The sequence below is a fragment of the Schistocerca americana genome, chromosome 3, assembly GCF_021461395.2.
Source record: "Schistocerca americana isolate TAMUIC-IGC-003095 chromosome 3, iqSchAmer2.1, whole genome shotgun sequence".
Lineage (NCBI taxonomy): Eukaryota > Metazoa > Arthropoda > Insecta > Orthoptera > Acrididae > Schistocerca > Schistocerca americana.
Window position 1 is genome coordinate 414,806,326 of NC_060121.1, and position 12,718 is coordinate 414,819,043.

At 41.7% G+C, this 12,718-nt stretch overlaps 1 protein-coding gene and 1 non-coding gene across 2 annotated transcripts in view; one reads left to right on the top strand and one right to left on the bottom strand.

Annotated features, from left to right (window-relative positions):
• LOC124606784 (echinoderm microtubule-associated protein-like CG42247) overlaps positions 1-12,718 on the bottom strand; it is a 340,411-nt gene that overhangs the window by 101,210 nt on the left and 226,483 nt on the right. Inside the window, exons 8-10 of the mRNA XM_047138847.1 lie at positions 12,344-12,439; positions 4,244-4,381; positions 69-200 (exon numbers count right to left, since the gene is read on the bottom strand). Coding sequence (XP_046994803.1) covers positions 69-200; positions 4,244-4,381; positions 12,344-12,439 — 366 coding nt within the window. The remainder of the gene's footprint in view (positions 1-68; positions 201-4,243; positions 4,382-12,343; positions 12,440-12,718) is intronic.
• Trnas-cga lies at positions 11,955-12,031 on the top strand. Its single transcript has one exon. It is a non-coding gene; the product is annotated as a tRNA-Ser (tRNA).

Here is a 12,718-nt window from a genome sequence, read left to right on the forward strand (position 1 = left end):
CGTTTCAACGTATAAAGATAATTATTATCTACAGGAGAATAGTTATTTCTGAACAGTAAGAAGCAAACCTCAAATTCCATCCTGACGAAATAAGCGCCGTCACTGTCCACGGAGTAGATGGTGATGAATCCATCTCCATCTGCAGTTACGACATCGCCGTCTTGCTCGAACTGAATGCTGGTAATGTTCGTTCTCGAAGGCTGAAAAGAAACAAAAACCACAGCATGGATAGCAATATCTTTGGGAAAACTGGTTTTTGTATCCTACACCGAGAGCTATTTTCTAGCTTTCGGCATGACAACACTTGCTAATGCGTGTTTTGGATGCTTGCTGCCATGATGCAATAAAGTCCTTAAATTTTGGACCATGAACTTTTAACACTACTATGCAGTCGTGGCGTTTACTTCACATGACTGGTTTCGTTAAAAGTTTCCTCTACATTATTTTCCAAATATCAGGAGCCACAGTAATGAAGAATTGTCTTAATCAAAATGCCTTCACCATGTGTGTGGTATTATATGACAATCCCTGAGTGGTCAGATGACGAATATTATGTTCTTCACATGTGCTACGGCTTGCAACATAACTAACTTCAAAAGGATAGCAATGAATCAACTGAAAGTGGTTACACAGCCGAAATTGTAATAGTGTCCAAAAGGAAAAGGAAATAACAGTTAAATGAAGAAAGTATTATCAATTAGACAGTTTTCTCTACATATTAACAGCCGACATATCCCTGCAGCCTTTTTCACTATAGCTTTCGAAAATATACATAGCTATTTTTAAAAACACCCATTCTAGCTTCAATACTTCGACTCAGAAAAAAGTGATGAGTAATAACTATGTAGACAAATACAGATCGATTTGGGTAGAAGACTTGCACAAAAATCTTTGTTTATCTCATATAGAGTGTAAAGTACTAAAGAAATTCGGGTATATGGTCCATTTTGTCACTACACTAGGTGGTTGCACAGAGCACGTATGCGTGTAACATTTATGCAGTAACATCTCCAGCTGGGACATCAGTTATAGGTTTTGGATATTAAGGCCACTGCGTAAAACCCTCTGTACCAGTATATCCAAATTTCGACAGTGCTGGACACTAGTAAACCACTTATGAGGAGTGTATGATTCATAATGAAAGAAGTTTTGTAAAGTGCATTGCACCAAGAAATATATGATCGCCTTGTGTATAATGTAGAACGTTCCTAATATCATTTTCTTCGCAGTTTGTGGTTAGAATAATACCAATACACATTCAAGAGCAATTAGTAATATCGTGTTCCTCTCTGATGAAGGAAATCTTCCGTTTAATTCCGAAGTTTAGTACTTCGTAATTCTGCTTGTTAACACTCGATATCTTTTTTCCGCAGTCAAAGAATCTGCAGAAGACATTAATTCAGCTGACGGCGTAGCATTCAGATGTCATCGGAACATGAAGACAAGAGCAAAGAGACGAATAGAGTTCCCTTTCACGAACAGAATGTGGACGCAAGAGGCATGTTTTAAATTTGTGTTGGCAAAATGCTAGTATTAGATTTATTATTATTGTTATTATTATTGTATTGTGAAGACATGATTAATAAACCAGGTGATATCTGAAGTCTGTTTTATGATGTTCGTATTTCATTTTTGTCATTGATTTTGATATCGTTGAGTCGTTGTAGTTAACATCATTCCCTTAATGTTGGTAGAAAAAGTGAAGCTAATCTAAGAGAAGATTATATAGTGGGCGACCCGAACCTGTGTCTTGAGTTACATTTAATGTAAAAGAGTCTCTACAAAATTTTTTGTGGTGTTACACAATCAAACTTATTCCGTTCCCCAAATTTATATACAAATATTATTTTATATTGGTAGTTAGGGGCTCGTGTTGTTAACCAATAAACAGTTTGTAATAATACCTGAAAGTGTATTTGTTATGCAAACATAAACTTTTTTAAATGAAACAATGCCGCTATCTATGGTCATTTTGTACACAACCTGTGATGGTCCATTGTCTCGTTACTGGTCAGAATCCACGTGGCTGATTAAGATCAGGTATCTCAAACAGAATGATCACCTCCATGCCAACCAGCCAGGGATCCGTTCCATACAGGACTTACACAGGGTACTGAACGTGTACAAAGAAGGGTGGCACCAACGACAGCAGGTTTGTTTGACTCACAGCAGAACGCCACGTAAATGCTGTGAAGCGTGAACTGGAAAATGCTTGAAGACAGACATTTATCTTGCGATAACCACTTACAAAGTTTCATAAACCAGTACGAATTGAGGAATCCAGAAATATACCACATCCAGCTACGTATCGCTCCCGGACATCGCGAAGACAAGATTAGACAAACTGGACTGCGAATAGAGAAATATAAGTAGTCATTTTTTGTTCACTGATTACGCGAATGGAACGAGAAAAAATCGTAATACACTACTGGCCATTAAAATTGCTACACCACGAAGATGACTTGCTACAGACGTGAAATTTAACCGACAGGAAGAAGATGTTGTGATATGCAAATGATAAGCTTTTCAGAGCATTCACACAAGGTTGGAGCCGGTGGCGACACCTACAACGTGCTGACATGAGGAAAGTTTCCAACCGATTTATCATACACAAACAGAAGTTGACCGACGTTGCCTGGTGAAACGTTGTTGTGATGCCTCGTGTAAGGAGGAGAAATCCGTCCCATCACGTTTCCGATTTTGATAAAGGTCGGATTGTAGCCTATCGCGATTGCGGTTTACCGTATCGCGACATTGCTGCCCGCGTTGGTCGAGATCCAATGACTGTTAGCAGAATATGGAATCGGTGGGTTCAGGAGGGTAATACGGAACGCCGTGCTGGATCCCAACGGCCTTATATCGCTAGCAGTCGAGATGACAGGCATCTTATCCGCATGGCTGTAAGGGATCGTGCAGCCACGTCTCGATCCCTGAGTCAACAGATGGGGACGTTTGTAAGGCAACAACCATCTGCACGGACAGTTCGAAGACGTTTGCAGCAGCATGGACTATCAACTCGGATACCATGGCTGCGGTTACCCTTGACGCTGCATCACAGACAGGAGCCCCTGCGATGGTGTACTCAACGACTAACCTGGGTGCACGAATGGCAAAACGTCATTTTTTGGGATGAATCCAGGTTCTGTTTACAGCATCATGATGGTCGCATCCGTGTTTGGCGACATCGCGGTGAACGCACATTGAAAGCGTGTATTCGTCATCGGCATACTAGTGTATGACCCGGCGTGATGGTATGGGGTGCCATTGGTTACACGTCTCGGTCACCTCTTATTCGCATTGACGGCACTTTGAACAGTGGACGTTACATTTCAGATGTGTTACGACCCGTGGCTCTACCCTTCTTTCGATCCCTGCGAAACCCTAAATTTCAGCAGGATAATGCACGAACGCATGTTGCAGGTCCTGTACAGGCCTTTCTGGATACAGAAAATGTTTGACTGCTGCCCTGGCCGGCACATTCTCCAGATCTCTCACCAATTGAAAACGTCTGGTCAATGGTGGCCGAGCAACTGGTTCGTCACAATACGCCAATCAATACTCTTGATGAACTGTGGTATCGTGTTGAAGCTGCATTGGCAGCTGTGCCTGTACACGCCATCCAAGCTCTGTTTGACTCAATGCCCAGGCGTATCAAGGCCGTTATTACGGCCAGAGGTGGTTGTTCTGGGTACTGATTTTTCAGAATCTATGCACCCAAATTGGGTGAAAATGTAATCACATGTCAGGTCTAGTATAATATATTTGTCCAATGAATACCCGTTTATCATCTGCATTTATTCTTGGTGTAGCAATTTTAATGGCCAGTAGTGTATGTGCTATTGTGGTAAGTACCCTCTGTAATGTTTAAAGCGCTTTCCCGGCGTACTGATTGTTCCATAAATACACGGGAGAACTGCAGGATGTCAGTAACGTCCTGCCACGATATTTCGGCACAGCGTCTTCTGGCCATCTTCAGGTGTGTGCCACTGTAGTACTACTACGGTGTTACTCACCTGAAGATGGCCAGAAGACTCTGCGCCGAAATATCGTGGCAGGACGTTACTGACATCCGGCTGTTCTCCCGTGTTTTTATGGAACAGGTACCCTCTGGTACCTTATTCACAACGATTTGCACATTGTAGATATAGATGCGGAGAAAGAGGTGCTATTCGCTACAAGGTACGTGTCTGTAATTCATTTGGTCATGAGCATATCTCAATAAGGAGTGCGGAAATTGTGTTACCGGTTTGATGATGTCCGTCCGTTCGAAGAAACCATCCTTGCGGCGCGTCCAGAAGGTGAGGTGCCCCTTGCCGTGGGTGATCAGCAGGTTGTCGTCCAGCGGGTGGAACACCGCTCCCGTCAGGTCGTCTTGTAGCGTCTAAACACAGTAACAAGCCTTGTGTAAGATATCAGCAACAAAACAGGCTACTCGATTAAGTTCTTTCAGTGTTATAAACACAAGGAATTATTCAGTTTCATCCATTACTGTCAGTGTTGCCTCCGTGACTGTATAAAGTAATACTGTCACAACTTGTGATTTTATTTGAATGCATGAGGTATTTCAAGCCCTGAGGGCTCATCTTGAGGTGCTTGATCAGTCTACATTAGTTTTCAAATCTAAGTTAATGCTGGTCCTGTTAAGACTACACAGGTATAAAGGGTAGTGAAATGAAAACGACACTGTTGAAAAAAAGTAAACAAGCAGATTATTATTCCAAAAGTAGACTAATTGTCGTAACTGTTAATACATTTATCCCGCAGTGAGAGAAGACGGTCAGTGCCTTCAAGGAAAAATGTTTGCCATTGCTTACGAAACCATGATTGAACACAGGGGCGCACCTCTTCGTCCGAAGCAAACAGGCGGCTATGAACATCTTTCTTCAGGTCTCCAAAACTTCGGAAGTCACATGGGGAGAAATCGGAGCCGTATGGAAGATGCCAGGTTTCGAGACAAAGTTTCGTTGTGGAAACTGCATCTCGCAATGAACTCCACGCCAAATTTCAAGCTTCTGTAAACGACCGCCAATCTTGGGGATTTTGCGTCTGTTTAAATTTGGCACGTTTGTTTCATTGTTTCTGCAACAGTGTTCTAACCCGTTTTGTGTGCCAAGGAGGATCAGCTACGTCGTTTGTTAATTTATTTGGTATAAATCTCTCGACTACTGCGGATACAATTTCTTTGAATTTAAGTCACATCTGGTCTATACTTATATTATTAATTTGGAATGAGTGGAGATTGTCTCTCAGGAAGGTGTCAAGTGAATTTTTATCTGCTTTTTGAATAGGTATATTTTTCGCTTACTTTTCGAGGATTTGGGGATTACAATATTCAATTTCGCTACGACAACCTTGTGTTCACTAATTCCTATATCGGTTTTGATGCTCGTTATTAACTCAGGATTATTTGTTGCTAACAGGTCAAGTGTGCTTTCACAACCGTTTACTATTCGCGTGGGCTCATGAACTAACTGCTAGAAATAATTTTCAGAGAATGTGTTGAGCACAATTTCGGATGATATTTTATGCGTACCTCCGGAATTAAACATGTATTTTCGCCAACATATCGAGTGTAAATTAAAGTCACCACCAACTATTATCGTATGAGTCGGGTACGTGTTTGAAATCAAACTCAAGTTTTCTTTGAACCTTTCAGCAATTGTATCATCTGAACTGGTAGATCGGTAGAAGAATCCAATTATTATTTCACTCCGGTTGCCTACAATGACCTCTGCCCATACTAACTCACATCCAATTTCGCTACAAGTTAAGCTACTTGTGACAGCAACAAACACGCCACCGCCAACTGTGTTTAGCTTATCTTTTCAGAACACGGTTAGGTTCTTCGCAAAAATCTCGGATGAGCTTATATCCGGGTTTAGCCAGCTTTCAGTGCCTATAACGATTTGAGCATCAGTGCTTTCTATTAGCGCTTGGAGATGTGTAAGGGTTTCGCAGGGAAACTGCCGCAGCATAGCCTAAACGACCTGCCAACAAAATGCGCGCCCACACGTTGCCAAGTGGTTTTGAGTACACGGTAGAAGTTGCGCTGTGAAACCTTTACACACCATTCATTCGATCCCAATCTCTCACCATGTGATTTCCACATTCTTGACGAAAGAAGTGGTGCACGCCTAGCTACAATCATGGTTACGGAGGCAACCGCAAAAATTTTTCTATGACTGCATTGACAGTATTGGCTAATGTGGGACTAAATGTGTTAACAGTTAAGGCTATTACTTTTGGAATAATAATCACATAACTTACGCTCGTTTACGTTTCACTGCCCGTTATATAATTACAAAGTGGCACATTTCGGATACAAGTTTTAAAAACTAAGACAACATAGAAAAATTATTTACTGCTCCAGAAGTGGTTATGTGGTTTTGAAGTACACTACGAGGAGACATATCTATGAACGTCTGTACACTTTTTGTCCTACAGGACGGTTGTAAACATAGTTCAAAACAAGTCAAAGTATATGAAAACGTAAAGGTGCTACCTTTCTACATATACACAGGTGTTAGTACTTCAAGGAAGGCACAAAGGTGTTACATTATTTATTAAACATAGATGCCTTTTGTAAAGCAATAATTTTTATAAATATCAGATGTTATATAATGATGGTACTATTAAGTATTCGTTTGTTTAGGGAAAAATAAACTTTTAAAATAGCTCAAAAACTGTGGCTGTTAAACTCTGAGTTCTAATAGATCAAGTTTTCCACCATTATTTTCTGTATGGAGTACACTTAGGCTGTTGTGAATACCACTTAGTTTGTGACTATTAAGTGATTATATTAGTAAACTTAATCCCGTTTTCTTTGTTGGTGGTCCAAATATCTAGTGTGTTTGGTTAATTAAGATTTCTACTGTAACTGGAGAGCACGAACCTCACTTACGTGTGTCAGAAATAGCCTCTGAAACTAATAACACGCCACGTCATTTTTTTTAAACTTAGTTTTTTTTTTCAAACAACTTGTTTGACGTATTGCTCTTCATGAAAATGTTAATCTTTAGCTCTCCTTTTTGTCAATTTGCACTAATTTTAAATGATGTTTCCCTAATGTTTAGCATACTATTATATTATACAAACATTTTGGACTCGGTAAATCTACGAGACGGAGTGGAACGCGAAATCGGACCCTTGCTTTGGCTTGCAATCCTACATTCCGACATATGATTCTGCCCGGTCATGAATGTTCACGATATCTTGTTCTAAATTCAGCTTATTGTGGAATTTTGGCTCGTAAAAGGAACCAGGCAAAAAATGAAACCAACGTTCGTGGAGCTAAATAATATCCTCTCAGAGTGTCTTGCTATTTTCGACCAAGGTCGATGCAAGCAATTGAGGGAAGTCAGTAGACCTTTATATGTCTTTTTCGATCAATGTATTTTTCAAGGGGAAACGTCCCATAATGTTCTCCAGCTTCCACAAATATTTTCGAGTGCTGACAAGTGTTGCTGATTGTTCTCGAGTGTTCTCGAAGGTTGTAGAATACAACTTGGAAATGTCACATATCACAGTGATCTGCACTCCAGCAAAATCTTCCTAACCGATGAGTTATGCAAGCTAAAGAAACAGGAAAAACATCGAAAATGTATCCGTTTGTAGAGAGAAATTGTGTAAACAAAGAACTGTTGTGGACCGAACAATTTTGGCAACAAAAAATGACTTAGTTCAACAAACAAGTAGGCGAATACATAATATTATCCCAGGAGAAGAAAAAAATTGAATCAGGACGAAAATGTGAACTTCCTAACAGAATCTCTAAATTCCCTCCATATTTCCGATATGCCCTTGCAAAAAAGCTTCTAAACCACGTCACAGAAGGGGAAGTATTAAATGGACAAGGAAACCACGAATTCTAAGCATTTCAATCGACTAGCATTCACCTTTGAAAGACTCTAGTTTCCAGTATGATGAGATTACGATCAATAAAGAGCAAGGGCAGGCATTCTAGTGTTGCTGAGTAGATTTAAAAGAATCGTGTTTCTCGCACAGACAACTACAAGTAGCGTAATCGCGTGTTGGACAACCACAAATCTTACTCATCATTGCACCGAAAGCAACACACCAAATATATGTAATTTATAAGAACATACTCCGAATAACTTAGATGCTGTACAAATGAGATAATTACTTCAAATTTTTCCAGTTGAGAAAACAAATTAAAAACTAAGACCTAGCGAAGCGGAGTCGCTTTTAGCTAGTGCAAAATATTTGTTTACACCGCTTAACTAAAGGTAATAGGGAGAAAAAACACAGAAGATTTCTGTTCAGTTCTGTACTGATGCATCATACACAGTACAAGGGAGAGGAAGTCTCCCATTGTTTGACAGAAGTGAAGGAGGAAGATAATGTTGACGTCATCCAGTAATGGGTTCAGAATTCGACAGAGTACAAAATAATCTAAGCTCAAATTAATCTGCAGTAGTCGGTGACATACCGTCAGAGTTACTGAAGTCTGTACAAGGTGTGGGGACCACACCTCGATCAAAATAACGAAATCATTGACTGTTGACTATGGGAGAGGGCGACGTTGTTGGTTCACGTTTATCTGTGCACACAACATGGCTGCGACAGCAACAGATGGGCGTTTTCGTTCTGGACACATTCACACGCTGCCCACTAACATGTAGTACTGTGTTTGATTGAAATTTTCATAATAGTCTTTCCAATTTTCTGCACACTCTCGTTAGGAAATTCTGTCGCTGTCGTCATTGGCTACTGTCTGGTAGCATGACTGTTGATGGGCTGCTGATACGCCATTTATACTTTAGCTGCCAGCTGTGACGTCACTGGTGCTCACGGGATCGCCATGTATAAGTGGAAAAGTTTTTTTTCAAGTGGTTATATTTGGGATATATTGTATAAGATGGTATCACTGCTGGTTTCCAGTATCTGTAAATAATCTTCTTCATTTTTGTTTAGTTTTGCTGCAGTTGGTGTAGATATGTCTTTGTGTGCAGTGATATATGTTTCAGTGACGGAGTGATAGTTTCATTTTAAATATTGACAAAATTGGCAATAAAATGTGGCTCTAGCATGGAAGATCAATTGCTTACCTGAAATAGACTGTGGGTGATGGAAGCTAAAGCATTCGCTCTTCAAGTCTCATAGAAACAAGAAGTGCTGAAAGGAACGCGAAGAAGAAACTTGAAGATGAAGAACTGCAGCGCAGTGAAGACTATGCTTCTACAATGTTCTGAGGTACAATTTAATATGACTCCTATACTTTTTTTCAATTTCCCACGAGTTGCATTTTTCGGAGTTTAGGTACACACATCTCCGTAGATGACGATCAGATAGACTTAAGGAAAGGTAAAGGCACCAGAGAGGCAGTTCTGATATTACGACTGATAATGGAGCAAGACTGAAAAAAAAGACACTTTGGTAGAATCTGTCCATCTAGAAAAAGCGTTCGATAATGTCATATGGTGCAAGGCGTTCAAAATTCTGAAAAAAATATGGATAAGCTACAGAGAAAGACGGGTAACATGCAATATGTACAAGAGCCAAGAGGAAACAATAAGAGTGGAAGACCAACAACGAAGTGCTCGGATTAAATAGGGTCTAAGACAGGGAAGGTACAGATGAGTGGAATATACGCTTGGTGCTGAAAGGAGCGTTAGACGGGGTACACAAGGTGTTTCAAAGCCTTTGCCTCAAACGTCTAGGGGTGACAGATCACTTCATCGTGAACAACTTTTTTCTTAGAGACAAAATGTTCAGGGTGACACTTCCGGTGACGCTAGGTGTCCGTTAGTATTTACTAATACTGGCGCGACGAAACTTCACCAAACTACCAGATCCTACTAACCAGGCATGCTGCATACTAAACATTCCAGTAAATTGATCGATTTTGAGCAAGAAAATCACAAGGATGAATGTCTATAATCACAGGAACATATTTTAGAAGAGAATCAGGAACTTTAATTTTCCTCTGTCCCACATCCCACCCTCATTCCTATTTTATTATTCTCCCTCTGCTTTTTTTTCTTCGATCTCTTTATATTCAATTAAATTCTAGGAGTAGTTACGTAGTATAACGTGATGTAGGTTTCGTGGCTGTACACTAAACTGCACAACGTAAGAGAATTAAAATGTCACTTTTTTGAAGCCTAATAATTTTCTCCCATTGCCAGAAAGAAATTCGAAATTTGGTTCGAACGTTCTACCACCTTCCTGTGTAATGATGCAAATATTGTCGCCCTACTATGTAACCCTCGCGCTAGGAAACGCTTCAATCAGCAAGGTGTCGAGACATGTAAAAAAACAGAAGCGATGCAAAAAGACTCAGGAGATGTTACAAAAGGCGAGAATGAAACCACAGCTGCCCTTGGGAAGTTCATTTCCACACATTTCGTGGTCGAAAACGAAGAGTTCGCTGTGTGATGTGCAACAGGACGACGTTCTTGACAATCCTTGAGATGGTGACACCTCCCCCCCCCCCCCCCCCCCCCGCCTTGAGTGATGCAACCATTCTGTAAGGACATCCAGGGGCAACATCCTCACTGAGCGCGATCTCACCTGACCGTAAGTTTTTGCTTTCGTATAAGGGATGGAACTGCTAGGACCATTCACATTATTCGACGAAATTTGAACATGACTTGCCTTCATGTGGAGTCATAAAAGAAGAAATTTATGAATTTATTGTGGACCTTAATAATAATAGTGATAACAATAATAATTGTGAAAATGGCCAGCAGTAGCTTCTAGTGTGCAAGTGATACTTACAATTAAGAAATAGAAAATTAAAGAAAGATCAAGGCATCCTATCGTTATTGTCGACTACCGGATGCAGATATACAACCTCACAATTAGGTCAGATCAGTGTAGGGGACGTCAAACCCAGAAAATTTTTCAAACGAACACAGATCGGAAAATCATCATTGTAGAGCAACGCGTATAAAACTACAGAAATATATGCGAAGAGCACGCAGAAGTTTGTCTGGTAACCGAACATGTTTGGGTGTACAGCTTGACAGTGCAGCTAATTATTTAACTAAATTACTGGTATTACTACAATTTTAGCGAAGCGGATTTACTAACATCACAGAAAATTGACATCTAACGCAACCACCGTGGACAAGAATTAAAATTTAATCTAGTTCTGACAATTCAGCTGAAAACATTATGTTCAGTTAATGCAGTCAGTTACAGTGCTCTCAAGCATAACAGGAATGTCTAGGGCCAAGCGTATACTTCCGCACGGTTATCGCTAAATGGCTGCCGTTTTATCGCCTTAGCTCCACTCTGACATTCTTGTCAGTTGTTTTCCCCCCACGGTAAATGGTTAGCTGTTGTCTTACGACGATCTAACAAGGTGAAAATCGAAACTTCCTATCAGATTAAAACTGTGTGCCGGACCGAGACTCGAACTCGGGACGTTTGCCTTCCGCGAGCAAGTGCTCTACCAACTGCGGTACCCAAGCACGAGTCACGACCCATCCTCACAGCTTGAATTCCACCAGTACCTCGTCTCCTACCTTCCAATCTTCATAGAAGTTCTCCTGAGAAACTTGCAGGACTAGCACTACTGGAAGAAAGGATATTGCGAAGACATGGCTTAGCCACAGCCTGGGGGATGTTTCCAGAATGAAATTTTCACTCTGCAGCGGAGTGTGCGCTGATTTTGAAACTTCCTGGCAGATTAAAACTGTGTGGCGGACCGAGCCTCGAACTCGGGACCTTTGCCTTTCGCGGGCAAGTTCTCTACCAACTGAGCTACCCAAGCAGGACTCACGACCCGTCCTCACAGCTTCAATTGCGCCGGTACCTCGTCTCCTACCTTCCAAATTTCACGGAATTTCTCCTGGGAAACTTGCAGGACTAGCACTACTGGAAGAAAGGATATTGCGGAGACAGCCTGGGAGATGTTTCCAGAATGAAATTTTCACTCTGCTGCGGAGTGTGCGCGGAATTGAAGCTGAGAGGACGGGTCGTGAGTCGTGCTTGGGTAGCTCAGTCGGTAGAGCACTTGCCCTCGAAAGGCAAAGGTCCCGAGTTCGAGTCTCGGTCCGCCACTCAGTTTTAATCTGCCAGAAAGTTTCAAAATCAGCGCACACTCCGCTACAGAGCGAACATTTCGTTCTGGAAGGTGAAAATCGGTCAACACGATAAATAAATACCAAAGAACTTCTGCAGTTCGTTTACATTGACATACACAAATTAAGCTACATTCAGAGTGGAAGGAACTGGAGTGCTGCATCTGACACCTGTGACCTTGATGGCCGATGTCAATGGAGCCCACGATGTAGAACGAGGTAGAGAACGTCATCAAAAGCGTGCAACACGAGACACTTGGTGCAGTAAGCGGGCAGCGCACGTCGGTACTTACGGCGACTTTGCCGAGCAGGTGCCCCCACTGCCACTGCCACACGGAGAGGATGCGCTCGCGGCCGCCGTCCACCGCCAGGACGTAGCTGCCGCCGTTCTTCGCCGTCCGGGGGAAAGACTGAGATCACACATCACTCGCCACTACCCGCTCTGGCTGCCAAGCGGGGAACTAGCGGCGCAGTCGCAGCCGAAGCTGTCTGCTGCTCAGCACTAACGCTACATAATAGCTAAGCACTCTGGAGAAAGTGTTAGTTACCTCCAATGGACAAACCGGCAAACCGTGCAGCACAGCCTCTACTCTTAATAATAGCCCCAATTCGTCGAGGAAGGCAAGTTTCTTCAGGTCTCCCATCGATTATCAGATCCAGTACACGTA